Here is a 14,402-nt window from a genome sequence, read left to right on the forward strand (position 1 = left end):
GCTAGTGGAGAGAGGGCATTCGGTCCTGCCAAGGTTAGGTCGGCTTCCTAGTAAAATGGCCCTGAAGGTCTGACCAGGGTCCTGGGTAGTCTGGAGGTTACTAACTTCCTAACTTTGGTACTATTAACAATTCGTTCCTGATAGCCTGCATTTGGGTCTCTCAGAATGGGGCAAAATTTCCTCCCATAGTATCTAGTGAGGAAAGAGGGTCATGGAGACAGGTGGTTTTGGGGGCATCTACTAGAGCATGCAATCTGCAGCTGGAGAAATGTGGGAATCCCTGATATAGCAATAGTCATTGCAAGATCAATGACTTGTAAGAGGATCACAGACTCTTTTCCTACCCCACACCCAATTTCTCTTGGTTGCTGTTTCCTGTCAGAAATGAGAGTCCTACAGAACTTTGATCAGGTATCTTTGCTACCAGCAAGGAACATGTAGAGTTTACAGTTGTGTTTTTTCTGTGTTTTTATTTTTTTTTAACAGGGGATTTAATCTTCTTAATGAGGTCTGTGGCAGGGTGATATTAAAGTTGGTCCTCACTGTGCCTGAATGTGGAGTGACACGCATTGAAAGAAGGGGGACTGAGATGCCCTCTACCAAGGAAGCTGGCTGGGCTTGAAACCCAGCCTGAATAATTCACCAAGTGGAGAAAGGAAAAGGAAGGATAGATTATGTTAAGCTGCTGCAAGAGCAGAGGGGCCCCATAGAGAGGAAGATGGTTGCAAACCTATGATTGCTTTTCATTTCTGCTTAACATGGGACATGCTGAAATTGAATAAGTGGCCAGTAAGGAGGCCCATTTAGCATCATCTGTAATAACACCCTTGGTGGATGAACTCATTAGGTGTATGCGTGCTTGTGTCCCCTCCCAGGAATTCCCTGTAATAGAGTATTAATTAAAGTTTGATTGCTGCTCAGGAAAAAAAAAATTAGCCCTACTTAATTAAGTTGAATTTTAATATTGGGAATGCATTAAGAATCTTGGTTGTTACGGCTTCCCAGCTTTTTCTGACACTGAGGGAATGAATGCAAACCATTGCAGCGCCTATCAGAGAAAAACATGAAAAGATAATGTTCTCTCAACTGAGATTCCCCAGGCAAATGAAGGGCTGGCAAGCTCCCTGAAGCTGGATTTGCTTCCTCTCTGCGGGACCTGCAGCCGCTCTCTGATGAGTGTCTATGAAGCAAGGGGATTAGCATTAATCCAGGGTTTCCTGCCTGGTTCTCTCCTTGGTAGTGGCTCACCCAGTTGTCAATGAAAGTCTCAGAAACCAAAGGCATGTGTATTCCCTTTCAATTATGAGCCTGTGGGTGATGGAATGGAGTATGAATGAACAGGAGTCATGTTCCTCATGAGGGCTGTGGCGGTGCTGGCTGCATGGAGAAGTGGTGGACCGGGGTCAGTTTCCATGGAACTACCACTCCCAAAAGAGTGACCATGGCTCTCAGGAATTCCTCTAGCTACATCTCCCACCTTCTATACACAGAGCTAGAAGGCTGGGATTCTAGACCAGATTCTACTGCTAAAGAACCATATGAGCTTGTGCAAGTCACTATGTCCCTGGCCTTGGGTTTCCTTATCTATAAAATTATGCAGTTGGAGTTGGTGGCTCTAAGGCCCCTTAAGGTTCTAATGTGAATCCAAGATTCCATTCTTCTTCTCGTCTTCTTTATTTGCTGTTGATAATGATAATAAATAATAATAATAACATTAAGCTGAGGTAGTATAGGTGATTTACCGAGCCTAAGATTTGGTTTATTGTAAGCACTCAAAATATATTACATGCGTTTTTGAATGGACACCTATTACTTGCCAGACGCATATACCATCTCATGTAACCTTGATGATAATCTTATGATATCGATTTTATTAAACACATTTTTAAAGGAGGAGGCTAAGTCTCAGAAAATAACTTTTCGAAGGTTACAGACTTTCTCAGTAGTACAGCAGAGATTTTACCTGTCTTCCTATGACCTACACTCTTGTTTTTTTCTTTTCTATCTCCTCTGTTCTTCCTTCTCCTTACTTTTATTTTTCTTTTTTACATTTCTAAACCCCAAATCAGGGGCTTAATGGGTAGGACAGATCTTGGCTGAGAAATACACAGTGTTGTCAGGATTGGAGGTGTGGGAGACAGGAATAGTCAGGGAGTTATTGACTATTATTTTCCCGGATATCTCTCAAATCTTGCTAAGCTTGGTCCTGTTTGAACCTGAGACTTGTTTCCTCACTGGAACTCAGTTATAAAGTCACATTCATGTGAAATACTACTAGAAGGAATGGTGTGATACAGGGGGCAGGTGAAGAAAGAGAAAACTGAAATTTATTTAGCACAAACTATGTACTAGGCTATCTAGCTATCTAGTTCATAGCCATGACAATTCTCATTTTTTAAAATTCCAGTTTTACAAATGGGAAAACCAAAGTTCAGAAAAATTAATAATTTGCCCATGATTTTATAGCTAGGTTGTAGTAACTACAGAAATTGACCCCAGGTCTTTCTGTCTCTAATGGCCATGCTTTTTTCTCCTTTGCCACAAAGACTTTTATATAAAGGCTAATAAACAGAGACTTGAATGAATTTTTTTTTTCCATCAGATACTTCATTCAAACAGGAGGCTATCAGGAAATTGCATAGGCTCTTTCTCCTCAGTCCCAAAATATGAGAGAAATTTGGAGTAGCCCTGCCTGGATACAAAGGGGTTTGTGGTTGTGAGGCTCATTCCATTCAAGACATCTATAACTCTCTGATCATACAGATTTTTTTTTTTTTCAGGATGGACAGAAAAGCAACATTTTGAGTGACTGTCACAGAGGAGCTGTTCCCAGGGGACATGCAGTGGGACTTTGTATCTGCATGTTCCCTCTTGGTCACTTTCCCATCCAAACCAGTCTGTGTGAGGTCCCCTTTAAGTGATTTGCAAGGCAGCATAGAAAATAAGGTGTGTGTGTATGTATACATGCACATACATGTATATGTACATGTATATGTGTACACATGCAAATGTTCCCACACACTAAGTACAAGATCTTGGATGCCAGGTAGGTCTGATTTCCAGATCTTTTTTTTTATGCTTCATGCCTTTGGGAGAATTGCTCTTAATCTCTGTTGCTTTGTAATAATTATGAGGATGACTATTATAAAATGAAGTAGTACAATACTAACACTCATTTTTTCCTAGTAGGAAACTTCCTCCCACATTTTTCTTAGTGTTTCTTTAAAGTAGGCTTAATAAGGAACTAAAAGCTCAACTTAGACATTATTTATTTTTCCTTGAACTTCTTCCCGGGTGCTTGCAACTTTCACCCAGACAAGAGCAGAGCGCTGTATATACCTCCATCAGTGGTGCCATGGTCACACTGAGCTGTGATTCTCTCCTTCACTAAATTGGGAGTGCTCATATGTATAGTACACATGTGACATTAGATATGTAGATACAGATATTACTGTGTCTGATACATAGAGGTGCTGAATAAATATTGAATAAATGGGTTTACTTGACAATAGGAAGCCAGTCTCTCCTAACAAAAGTAAAAGAAAAAGAAGAAGAAAAATGAGAGAAGAGTCCCTTCAATCACATTTTAATCTATTGCAGTTCTTTGATTTGAGCTCTCCAGATATTGTAAATAAGGGGGGCTGGGTGGGGAATCTAACTTGCTGTTGGGAACTTTCCTTCAGGAACTATATATAGCAGGCAGAAATGGATTATTAGGGGGGCAGAAATGAGCATCCTTGAATGGTCTCATGAAAGAACTCCTGTGGTTTGATTTTTGCATACTCTGTTTAATACCTCTCAAGACTCATCACCTCTCAAACATCCCTAACTATGGGTCCTATTTGATCCTGAGTTCATTCGCTCTTGACTCTATAGGCAAAGTTCTGGCTTTTTACTCAAGACAGGATTAGTAGTCTGTTAGGGAATTTTGAGTTGCCGTGGTTGCTTTTCTCTCTTACTGTGAGTAGAGTGAATAGAAGGAAAATCTGCTCAGCATTGCTAAAGTGGCCTTCGGTACTGCTGATAAATACTGTTGTAAATCATTTCTGTCTTACTATGGCTATCTTCCTCCTTCTTTCTTTCCTTCCTCCATTTCTTCCTTCCTGTAATAATTTGCAGAGTTTCTGCCTTGGTGCCAATTTCTAACAGAATGTCATCATAGTCTGTAATTTACATGGAATGAAAGCCCCTTTTGTAGGAGATTTCTAAGTGGGAACTGAATATCCACCTTCATAAATGATTTAACCTAGACTTCCTATGACTCCCCAGGCTAAAGTTCGTAATTTTACTTTTGCCAAATTTCCACATCAAAAGATTTACTCTAATTAGGATCAGAGAAGAAACAGGAGGAAGGTATAAAAAGATAACCTCCAGGCTCATTTCTTCTGCAAATTCAAGTCTACTTAATCCTATTGGCCTCATGAATTCTTTATTTATTGTAGGAACCTAGACGGTTAAAAATGTCTAACTATTTCATCACAGTGTTAGTCATAATCTTGAATAATTAGAGACCATCTAAATGTTTCACACTGGGTGATTTCGTTAAACAAATCATAGTGCATTTATATAGTAAAATATTACACAATCATTCTAAATCACATTGCCAAAGATCATTAATGACATGACGAAGAGGTTGTGGTATAATTATAAAAACTGTATATCCAGTATAACACAATTTCAATAACACATACAATAAGGACCAGAAGTAAATATACCAAGAATTTAAGAATGTTATAGGAGATTTAATTTTTTGGCTTTTTTGTTTTGTTTTGTTTTGCAAGATTTCTTCAATGATATTTTAAATTTATAATCAGGAACAATCCAATAAACGTTATTTTTCAAAAGCAAAACTATTCATCCCTACTTATACAGAAGAGTTACTCAAAAAAGAAAGGCGACAAATATGTACTTGGGACTTTCTTATACATCCAGAGCCTCCACTACTAGTTCAAATTGTGCTGAACTTAAATACATTCTTTTTGCCTGGAGCCAAGAGGGCAGCCAGCTTTGTTTTCTGGTCTGGAGAGCTAGGGCAAGTTTGGGAGAAGCATTGACCCAAGTCCTCATTCTTTTTGTCCAGGAACATGGCATTTGTAGCACCTGCCCTGCAGAAATTGTCATCATGGAATTCTCTTTCCTTGCTGTGTTTCCATGGAAATGCTGCAGTCACTGGGCTTTCAAAATATCCATTTTTGTTGTATAAATATAAGTCAAGTTAAATAAGGAATGTGGCCAAAGTTACCAACCTCTGCTCTTTATTAGACAGCTTAATTAAATACCCATTTCTAATTGTTTCACCTTGTGGAATCATTCTGCCACACTATTTCCTACTCAAATAGGTACAAACACACCACAGACACTCCTATATACACATGTTCCTCTACCCAGCAACTCTGGAACCAAAACTAAATTGGTCTTCAAGAGGGGTGATGGCTTTAAGAACAAAAATAGCCTCATCCTCTGTTTTGCTTGCTCTACTTTTGTACTGTTTATTTAAGAAACAAGCAGGTGATTGATGCCCAGGAAAAATTATCTTTTCAAAATGAGGGAAGAGGAGGTTCCCCATGTGGATATGGTGTGCCTTTCAACATCCTTAAGGATTGTTGATACCATTATTGTTAATCAATTGTTGTCAGCACAATGGCTGCCCAAGCTGTGCAAATGGAACAGCCAATCAGCCGGAGAAAGTGAAATAAAATGACCTCTTTCCTTAACCACTCATCTGTAAGCCTCGTTATTTTTCTTACACACCTCCTAGGCTCTTTCTCTCTTGTCTCCTTCCTTCCTGTCTTTTCCAGTTGCCTTTCTCAGGCTGCCCCACTATGCAAGCAGGAGAGGGTCTGTGTGCTGGCCCTAGCTGAACTCACTGGTTCACTGTTAGAGCTAATCTTATGTAGGGCACGGAAAGGCACCTTTAACTGTACCCCTATCAAGGTTCTAGAAATTCTCAAATTGGACCCATTCTTTTGGATGTAGGTATTTTTGGCCACAACTGTATGTGTTTTCTGTAAGAAAGAATGCACAAAACCATCTACATGTATATATCAGCATGGAGCAAGCAACCATTGCCAAGAAGAAAGCAGGACCCTAAAAGAAGGGTCATAGTACACATATATTTTGATCAGGAAGAGAGGGTCTGGAAATGGCTGAAACATGGGATTTTTTTTTTTCTGGGGAGAGGGTGGGTTGATGGAGAAGGTACAGTGCTCTAATGTTAAACCTTAGATAAGCAGAAAGGAAAGTGGATCACCCATGGGAGAGAAACCAATGCGGAAGACAGTGGGGAAAAAAACACACGTGGTTGCTGCTGCCTCACTCGCTCCATGATTTCACCTAATTAGTTCCAGCAAACATCGGCTTGTAGTAGCTTGACAGAAAAGATTGTTCTGGCTGGATCTCACTGACTTCTTAATAATCAGTAAAGTAGTAGCAGAAGTGTCCCTCTAATTTAGACTTTTTTCAAAACATGTTTTTCAGGGCTAAATCAGAGGAACATACATAGAGGAAACCTATGGGACATTGAGAGAGCTAGAAAAATTACAGTCTATTAAATGGTATATTGACTCTACTCATGGTTTAGCGGCACCAACTTTTATTTCTATCTACCTTGTGGTGCTAAGCCTCAGAGGTGCTATTCAAAGTTATGAGCTTGCAATTTAAGTTTGCTGCCACCAGGCAGTGAGTGTGTGCCCCAGGTTCACAATTTCACCTCTCTCTCTTTACATCTTTTTTCTTTTAGAACTATCAAGACTTTTTAGTTTCTAGGCTTTCCTCGGTTATCCTGAGACAAAGTGACAAAAACAGAATAGAGAGGCCCAGCCCAATCTCGTATCTTAAAGGACCAAATTCCATGTGGATCTTATACAAACTCCAAAATGAAGGAGTACTTCAAACTTTCCCTCTGCCATCTAGTGGGAACTGGAGATGGCATGAAGCAAAAGTATCTTTTTTTTTTTTTTTTTAAAAGACAGAGTCTTGCTGCTCTGTCACCCAGGTGGAGTGCAGTGACACAATCACAGCTCACTGCAGTCTTGACCTGCTGGGAACAAGCAAGCAATCCTCCCGCCTCAGCCTCCCAAGTAACTGGGGCTACAGGCGTGTGCCAACACATGCCCAGCGAATTTTTGTGCTTTTAAGAAATTTTTTTTAATAGAGGCTGGGTCTTACCATGTTGTCTAAGCTAAAAATATCTTTTAAATGTAATAATATGTAGCACTGATACAGTATTGATTATATGTCAGATACTGTTGATAAGTAAGATAGATAATATATTTGTGTATACATACACATATATCAACTTATTCGTAATCTTTATCACAACTCTCTGGGAGGAAAGCACTGTTATTATCCCCATTTTACTGATGAGGAAAGCCAAGGTGCAGAGAGAATAAGAAACTTACCCAAGATTGTATAGCTAATATGTGGTAGAACTAGGATTTGAAACTTTTTTTTTTTTTTTTTTGGAGACAGAATCTTGCTCTGTTCCCCAGACTGGAGTGCAGTGGCACCATCTCAGCTCACTGTAGCCTCTGCCTCCTGAGTTCAAGCAATTCCACTGCTTCAGCTTCCTGAGTAACTGGGATTACAGGCACCTGCCACTATGCCCAGCTAATGTTTGTATTTTCAGTAGAGACGGGGTTTCTCCATGTTGGCTAGGCTGGTCTCAAATTCCTGACCTCAGGTGATCTGCCCACCTTGGCCTCCCAAAGTGTTGGGATTACGGGTATGAACCACTGTACCCAGCCCCTGAAACTCTTAAAGACTATGCTACACTGCCTCTCTGTACAATAATTTTTCAGAGAATCCATCATCTCTTCCCTAAAGACTTAAATACACTGAGGAAATGTGTTTTCTCTCTAGACAAAACTACAGCCAGAAAATATGAAGTGGCATTAAGCTATCATTATTAATATCCTGTACTTCCTGGTTTTATGCTGATTTGAAATTAGCATATTCACACTTACAGCAACATGTATCCCAGCTTATATGGTCTGGAAAACTTGTTTGGTGTTTTATTTGGAAAGAAAATAAACTGAACTAATTACAACCAGATTTGCAAGCTGATAAATGTGAGGGTTGCTGAATAATAATTTGCATTCCCTATAGCAATCAGCATAATGCTATAGGCTTAATACTGCTGTAAGTTTATTTAAAGCATTAATAATAAGGAAATAGTTCAGTCCTCACAGTCTTTGAAGTGAGCAGGGCAAATCTTGTTCTTCCCATTTTGTAGATAAGGAAACTAAGACTCAGGAGGTTACTCACCTGTACAAAAAGGACATTCTTTACACTTTCTTATTCACGGCCTCTAAAACTTATTAATCTTCCTGTTAACCTCTTCTGCTGCATCTAGGGCTTCTCTATCTAAGGAGCAAAGAATAACTTGTCCAAAATCTTGAAGACTATTTTTGTCTCTATTTATTTTTTTTATCTTCCCTTATTGAAAAGGCCATGCTGTAATTTACCATACTGAGAACCAACTCGATGAAATAATATTCTTGAGGTAGACATTTACCTATGTTTTTAACAGGGAAGATTTTAGGACGTTAGAACCAGATGGAAATTAACCAATTTATTTCGTGCTTTCCACAACCTACTTTACACATGATGTCATGGAGATCGAAAGGTATAGTGATTTGTGCAAAGGCACCATGAGTAATGGGAGGAATAGAAGCCAAAATCTGCATCTTCTGACTCCATCTATCAATTTTCTCTCTCTACTAGCTTTTTTCCTGGTAGAGCCCTGAGCTTATCTTTCCTGCTGGTCAGGTGAAGACTCCTGGTTTCAGAGCAAACACTAGACTCATCTTCCCCTCTCTCATTTATGAAAATTCTCAAAGTAGTCAAAAGTGAGCTCTCTGGCAGGCCACTGGAGATCTGTATTCAGTATGATGAGGAAAAGCTATCAATAAATGATTTTTCAGTAATTCAGTTTTAATTCCTCAACATTTCCAATGCTTATTTTGTTCAAAACACTGTACTTAGCTCTTTTAAAGTTATCTAGCCAGTAATACCTAGTTGTATTTTATCATCTTGAATATTATGGGAAAATGTCTCTTATATTTATTGAAATTAAGATAAGCCACCGTCTTTAGCATTCAACTTTCTAACCAATCTAGCAATTTTAAAAAGAACAAAATAGTATGGGATATGTACAGAATATGCGCAGTTAATGTGCATTTAGTTCTCATTGACCACCACATTCTTTGTGTATTTGCAATATCATGATACATTTCTAGGAATCAATGTGCACAGAGCACATTACTCCCTTTCCTCCTTTCTGAAAGAGGAAATAATATTCGTTCATTCTAGTCTCCTGTTCTTCCTAGTGGTGTCTCAAAGATGACTGATCTCCTTGCTCTAAGACCACACCTGTAGGTTTCCCTGAACCACAGGGAAGTTAAGCCAGGGGTGATTCCTGTCTTTAGGGACTGTCAACACCAATGGAGTAAACTTAGCAAAGACTGATGATGAATATAAATGTAAAAACACAAAATGACCCATAGGTGTGCTGATCAGAATGGCACTGACTGGTTGAGAGTAAGTTGGGTGATTCCAGTCTAGCTACCTTGCCCTCATCCCAGCCCTGGCCTCTCCCATCTTCCCTGAGTGGAGTCTCTGCTCTCTCTCTACAGTTGTGGACATGGATGGAAGACCTTCAGAAGGAGATGTTGGAGGATGTCTGTGCAGACTCTGTGGATGCAGTCCAGGAACTGATCAAGCAGTTCCAGCAGCAGCAGACCGCCACTCTAGATGCCACGCTCAATGTCATCAAGGAAGGCGAAGACCTTATCCAGCAGCTCAGGTCAGCGCCTCCCTCCCTGGGGGAGCCCAGCGAGGCCAGGTCAGCATGGGCAGAGCTTTCCAGTGGGAAATGCCTCGGGCTAGACGTGAGATAAGTCCTGTCCCAGTCTTGACTCAGCAAAATCTTGCTTTGTGGTCTTGTGTGAGCTTCGGTTTCTTTATCTGTAAGATGTAAAAATGCCTGCACCATACCCAACTTGAGTCTAGAATGAAATAGTAAATGGAAAAACTTTAATGTTTCAAAGCATTATTTATCATTCAGGATGTTATTCAGCCATCAGTAAGTAACATAAATACAACAAAAATTAACAAAAGACAAAAAAAAAAAAGTAATAAATCTTTAAGAATTAGGGCATGTTTGCTAAGGCAGAGAAATAGACATTATGGAATATAGTGTTATCTGTCATCTGGTCTTAGGCTGAACTCTGACCTCCAGTGCCCCAATCAGCAAAATCAGATCATTTTGCTGATGTTTGACTTTGGACCCATGAAGACGCAGAAAAAGTGTGGTGGTGTCCTACCAGTTCCCTGTTACCCAATTATGACCTTTTGCCATTCCTTGCTGCCCAGAAAATAAAACTCCTTCTGCATCAACCTAAACAAACATAACTAAGGAGACAGATCCTGTCTAAAACTTTTCATTTGTTTAGAATTACCCAGGCCATTGCCTCCTTTCTATTGGCATCAATATCTAATTTTCTGTCCCTGTCAAGGACACCGGCTCCTTAGATAAAGTGTCATGAGGCCTTAGGCAAGCCCTCAGCAACCAACCCCATGCCCAGGTGCTGTATAAATAGGATTTGATGGTGCTAATGATGCCTGCCCACAGGGACTTGTTCCTATCCCAAAATCACTGAGTGCTGGGACCTCTGCCAGCTCTGGACAGAAATAATCTCATCAGCAAGTCCCAGGCCAGCCTTAGGGCCTGAGGGAATTACGTCAATTGGAGACGGTTTTTTTCACCCATACCAGTTGTCCAATTAAATAAACAATGAGAAATTACCTTTAGAAGGCCCTGGCATGTTTTTCTGTTGGAAATTAATAATTTCTATTCCAAACATGCACATGAGATGCTCCAAGTCCTCTTATTGCATGCTAACAAGACAGCCTCTTTTCCTTCTTCCCCTAATTCATCTTCATGAATATATAATACATGACAGCTTTGTCTGCCTCCCTAGGAAACTCCACTGTCATTTGCTTCTGAAGAGAATTCCAAATAGTGGACAGTCATTTAACCTCTCTGGGCCTCAGCTGCTTTGGCTGTGTAATTAAGGGGTTCACTCTAGGAGTTCAGGCAGCTCTAGAATTTTATGATGGCTTTGTGTTATCTATTCAAATACTTTTCACAGGCTTGACTGGCTTCACTTTCTGTGGGGCTAGGCCTATGGAGATGCCACTCGTTCTTAACAACTGTAAACCTGCACAATGCCTAAGGGCATAAGGCTACTTGATGATGGCAAAGGCAACAATGTGTGTGATGCCTGCTCTGCAAGATTAAAATTCCATGGGTTTCAGAGAGTACCGTAGGCATATGACCGAGAGCCACTGGCAACCATTCATTGTGCCAGTAACCTGACTCTAACCTAGGCTCCCCTCCCCGACATCAAAGCAAGTCAAAGAGAAAAAGAAGTAAATGGTGCTTAGTGGGCATTGGCAGGACACCTCACACACACCAGAAACATCTTCCCTAGGTCTTCCTGACTTTTCTGACACTTGTCACTAGAGCACCTAAGGGAGATTTTACATCTCTGTGATTCCTAGTGAGTGTGACACGGACATAGTGCCGCATAAAATGGTCCAAAATCATTCTCTTCCTTCTGGAAGATGAATGATGGAGACAGACTGAGAGGAACAATCCAGGAGAATAATCATATCCTCCCAGCAGCAAAGCCCTCAACAAATACATAGCAGATAGCACTGAGTATATCTCATGTTCTTTTCATGCCTGGGGATGTCCGTGCAGTTGTAGGAGTAGAAACTGTGCCTGTATCACGACAAACAGGCCAGGGTGAGGAGGCAGGAATTGGGAGCCCTCTGAATGGTAGACAGAAGGGTGCTTGACAAATTAACCTTATGCCATCTTCAGAAACAGAATGAGCTCAGATACCATTGCTTCTGAGACAAACACAGGCTGAAAGAACATGGCTTTCGGAAAGCCTGCTGATAAGATGATTGGAAATAAATGATTTTCCCCTTGTCCTTTGACTCCTTAAGTTGTATGAGAAGCTAAGATGTCACAAGATAATGAATGTGCCAGTTTATTTCAAGTTTTAGGGCTCTAGCTTACTCAAGGCCCTATGGAATCTAAACTTTAACTTAGCTTCCATCATTTTCCTATTATAGTTACCACCACCTCATTTTGCCGAGCAAATCAATCTGTTTATCTCTCGGTTTCCCTCTACAAGGCATCACCTCTCCCTACTACATTTATATAGACTCTGCCTTCTCAGAGGAGGCTACACCTCCTCCTGTTACTTCACTGTGTTTCTCCATTTCTTCAAACCCCTACATCAAAACTGTTTGCAGCCTTTGTTGGTTGTCCCAGCTTCTTAGGATCTAGCCTTTACTCTCCTGTTCAGCACTTGACACTTCACTTGTGCCCTTTCAGGAGTAATATTCATCCATACAACATGTTACTGGTCTTAGTTCATGTGCACTCTTATTTAACAGCAAACTGTGAAGTGGGCAGGGCAGAGATTATTAAGTCCACTATTATTGAGTCCACTTGACAGATAAGGGAGCTGAGGCTCAGAGAGGTGATTTCTCAGGACCACCAGCCTAAATATATCAGAGCAGAGACCTAATTCAGGTTTGCAGGCTCCAGATCCTATGCTTTCCTAAGTATAGCCTGAGCCTGTTTAGTATAATAACACCAGCCCATAACTTTAGCATAGCTTTATAAAGTGCATGCTTACAATTTTGGCAACCATGACATCATCTGTTTTAACAAAGAGTCTGTGAAGTAAAAGCAGGAAGATTTTTTAAAAATATGCCTTTAATATGTTTGTCTGTATGTATTGTGATAGATGTATGTGTGTGTATGTGTGTGTTGAAACTATACATATTAGACTACATATAAGTGTGGAACCATTCCATTTCTCTAATATTTTATGCCTTTTAGAGTCCTTTCTCATACATTGTTTCATCTTATTTCTTTCACAAGTCTGCTTGAGGAATAGGAGAACAACTAGTCTTGGAAATAGACTTGTGAACCCAAAACAGGATGCATATAGCTTTGGTTCACTCATTAAGCAGATAGCATCAGGCTCACAGCAGGAGTTTGATAAATGTCTGTTGATTGAATGACTCAACTGATTCACATCTACCTTGCTCAGATGAGGAAGGTCCCCCTCCTTCTCTGTCACTTTTAACATGGAAAGGCCTCTCCCTCCCTTTTTCTCCCCACTCTGCCACAGGGACTCAGCTGTGTCCAACAACAAAACACCCCACAGCAGTTCCATCAGCCACATCGAGTCGGTCCTGCAGCAGCTTGATGATGCCCAGGTGCAGATGGAGGAGCTGTTCCATGAGCGGAAGATCAAGCTGGACATCTTCCTGCAACTGCGCATCTTTGAGCAGTACACCATTGAGGTAGCGGGGGGGGGAGCAGGACGGGAGGTGGAGAGGGGCCAAGAGGTGCTTCCTGGCCAAGGGCACTGCCCCAGGGACAGGGCAGTAGCCTAAGGAAATTAGAGCATCCAGCATGCATTTTTAGAACACAAGAAATTCCCAGTCCACCACGACATGTTCCTTCCAGTCCTTCTCATCCCCTACTGCCGAGCAGAGCCCCTCTAGTTTACTTTCTGTCTGTAGATTACTTTCTTGAGAAGGTTTTTTGTTTGTTTGTTTGTTTTGTTTTGTTCTGTTCTGTTGAGATGGAGTCTTGCCCTATTGCCCAGGCTGGAGTGCATTGTCACGATCTTGGCTCACTGCAAGCTCCATCTCTTGGGTTCAAGCGATTCTTCTGTCTCAGCTTCCAAAATCGCTGGGATTACAGGCATGTGACACCACACCTGTCTAATTTTGTATTTTTAGTAGAGATGGGGTTTCACCATGTTGGTCAGGCTGGTCTTGAGCTCCTGACCTCAGGTGATCTGCCTACCTCGGCCTTCTAGAGTGCTGGGATTACAGGCATGAGCCACTGTGCCCAGCCAAGAAGTTTTTTATTGCTATCTATTAGAGTCTTACTTGGCATTTTCCTGAAATACCATGGAGCTGGTAGTTTGATGATTGGAGTAGAGTCATTGAATTTCACAGCTTTATGAATGGGTAGATGTTAAAATTAGGTGGCCTCCTTAGAGCTGATAATATAAATCATGCATCAGATTCAATCACACAGCAGTTAAGAAGCCAAGCACCACAGGAAGGGGAATATGTATCTGCAGTTTGATTTCTACCTATTAAGAAAGTAAGCCTGTGCTAAGACCATTTGTTAGTTCTTCTCATAAACTCCTCAGTTTATTTTCGGAAGGTTGGAATCACATATTCTGGTAAATTTATGTCCCCTTTATCATACCAATTAGTAATGTCTTCTCTTACATAATTTCCCCCTTTTAATATTTTCTACTTTGAAACTGTAACTAAAGCCAGGCCAATAG

The 14,402-nt window shown here is 40.7% G+C and overlaps 1 protein-coding gene across 10 annotated transcripts in view; it reads left to right on the forward strand.

Moving 5' to 3' along the window:
• KALRN (kalirin RhoGEF kinase) overlaps positions 1-14,402 on the forward strand; it is a 645,945-nt gene that overhangs the window by 305,927 nt on the left and 325,616 nt on the right. For 8 of the 10 annotated variants that reach the window (XM_023214983.2, XM_023214975.2, XM_023215000.2 and 5 more), the window contains exons 12-13: positions 9,636-9,844; positions 13,221-13,395. In XM_023214983.2, the coding sequence (XP_023070751.2) occupies positions 9,636-9,844; positions 13,221-13,395 (384 nt within the window). The remainder of the gene's footprint in view (positions 1-9,635; positions 9,845-13,220; positions 13,396-14,402) is intronic. The other 2 variants (XM_023215006.2, XM_023215015.2) reach the window with 1 other exon arrangement.

This window comes from Piliocolobus tephrosceles, chromosome 2, assembly GCF_002776525.5.
Source record: "Piliocolobus tephrosceles isolate RC106 chromosome 2, ASM277652v3, whole genome shotgun sequence".
Taxonomy (NCBI): Eukaryota; Metazoa; Chordata; class Mammalia; order Primates; family Cercopithecidae; genus Piliocolobus; species Piliocolobus tephrosceles.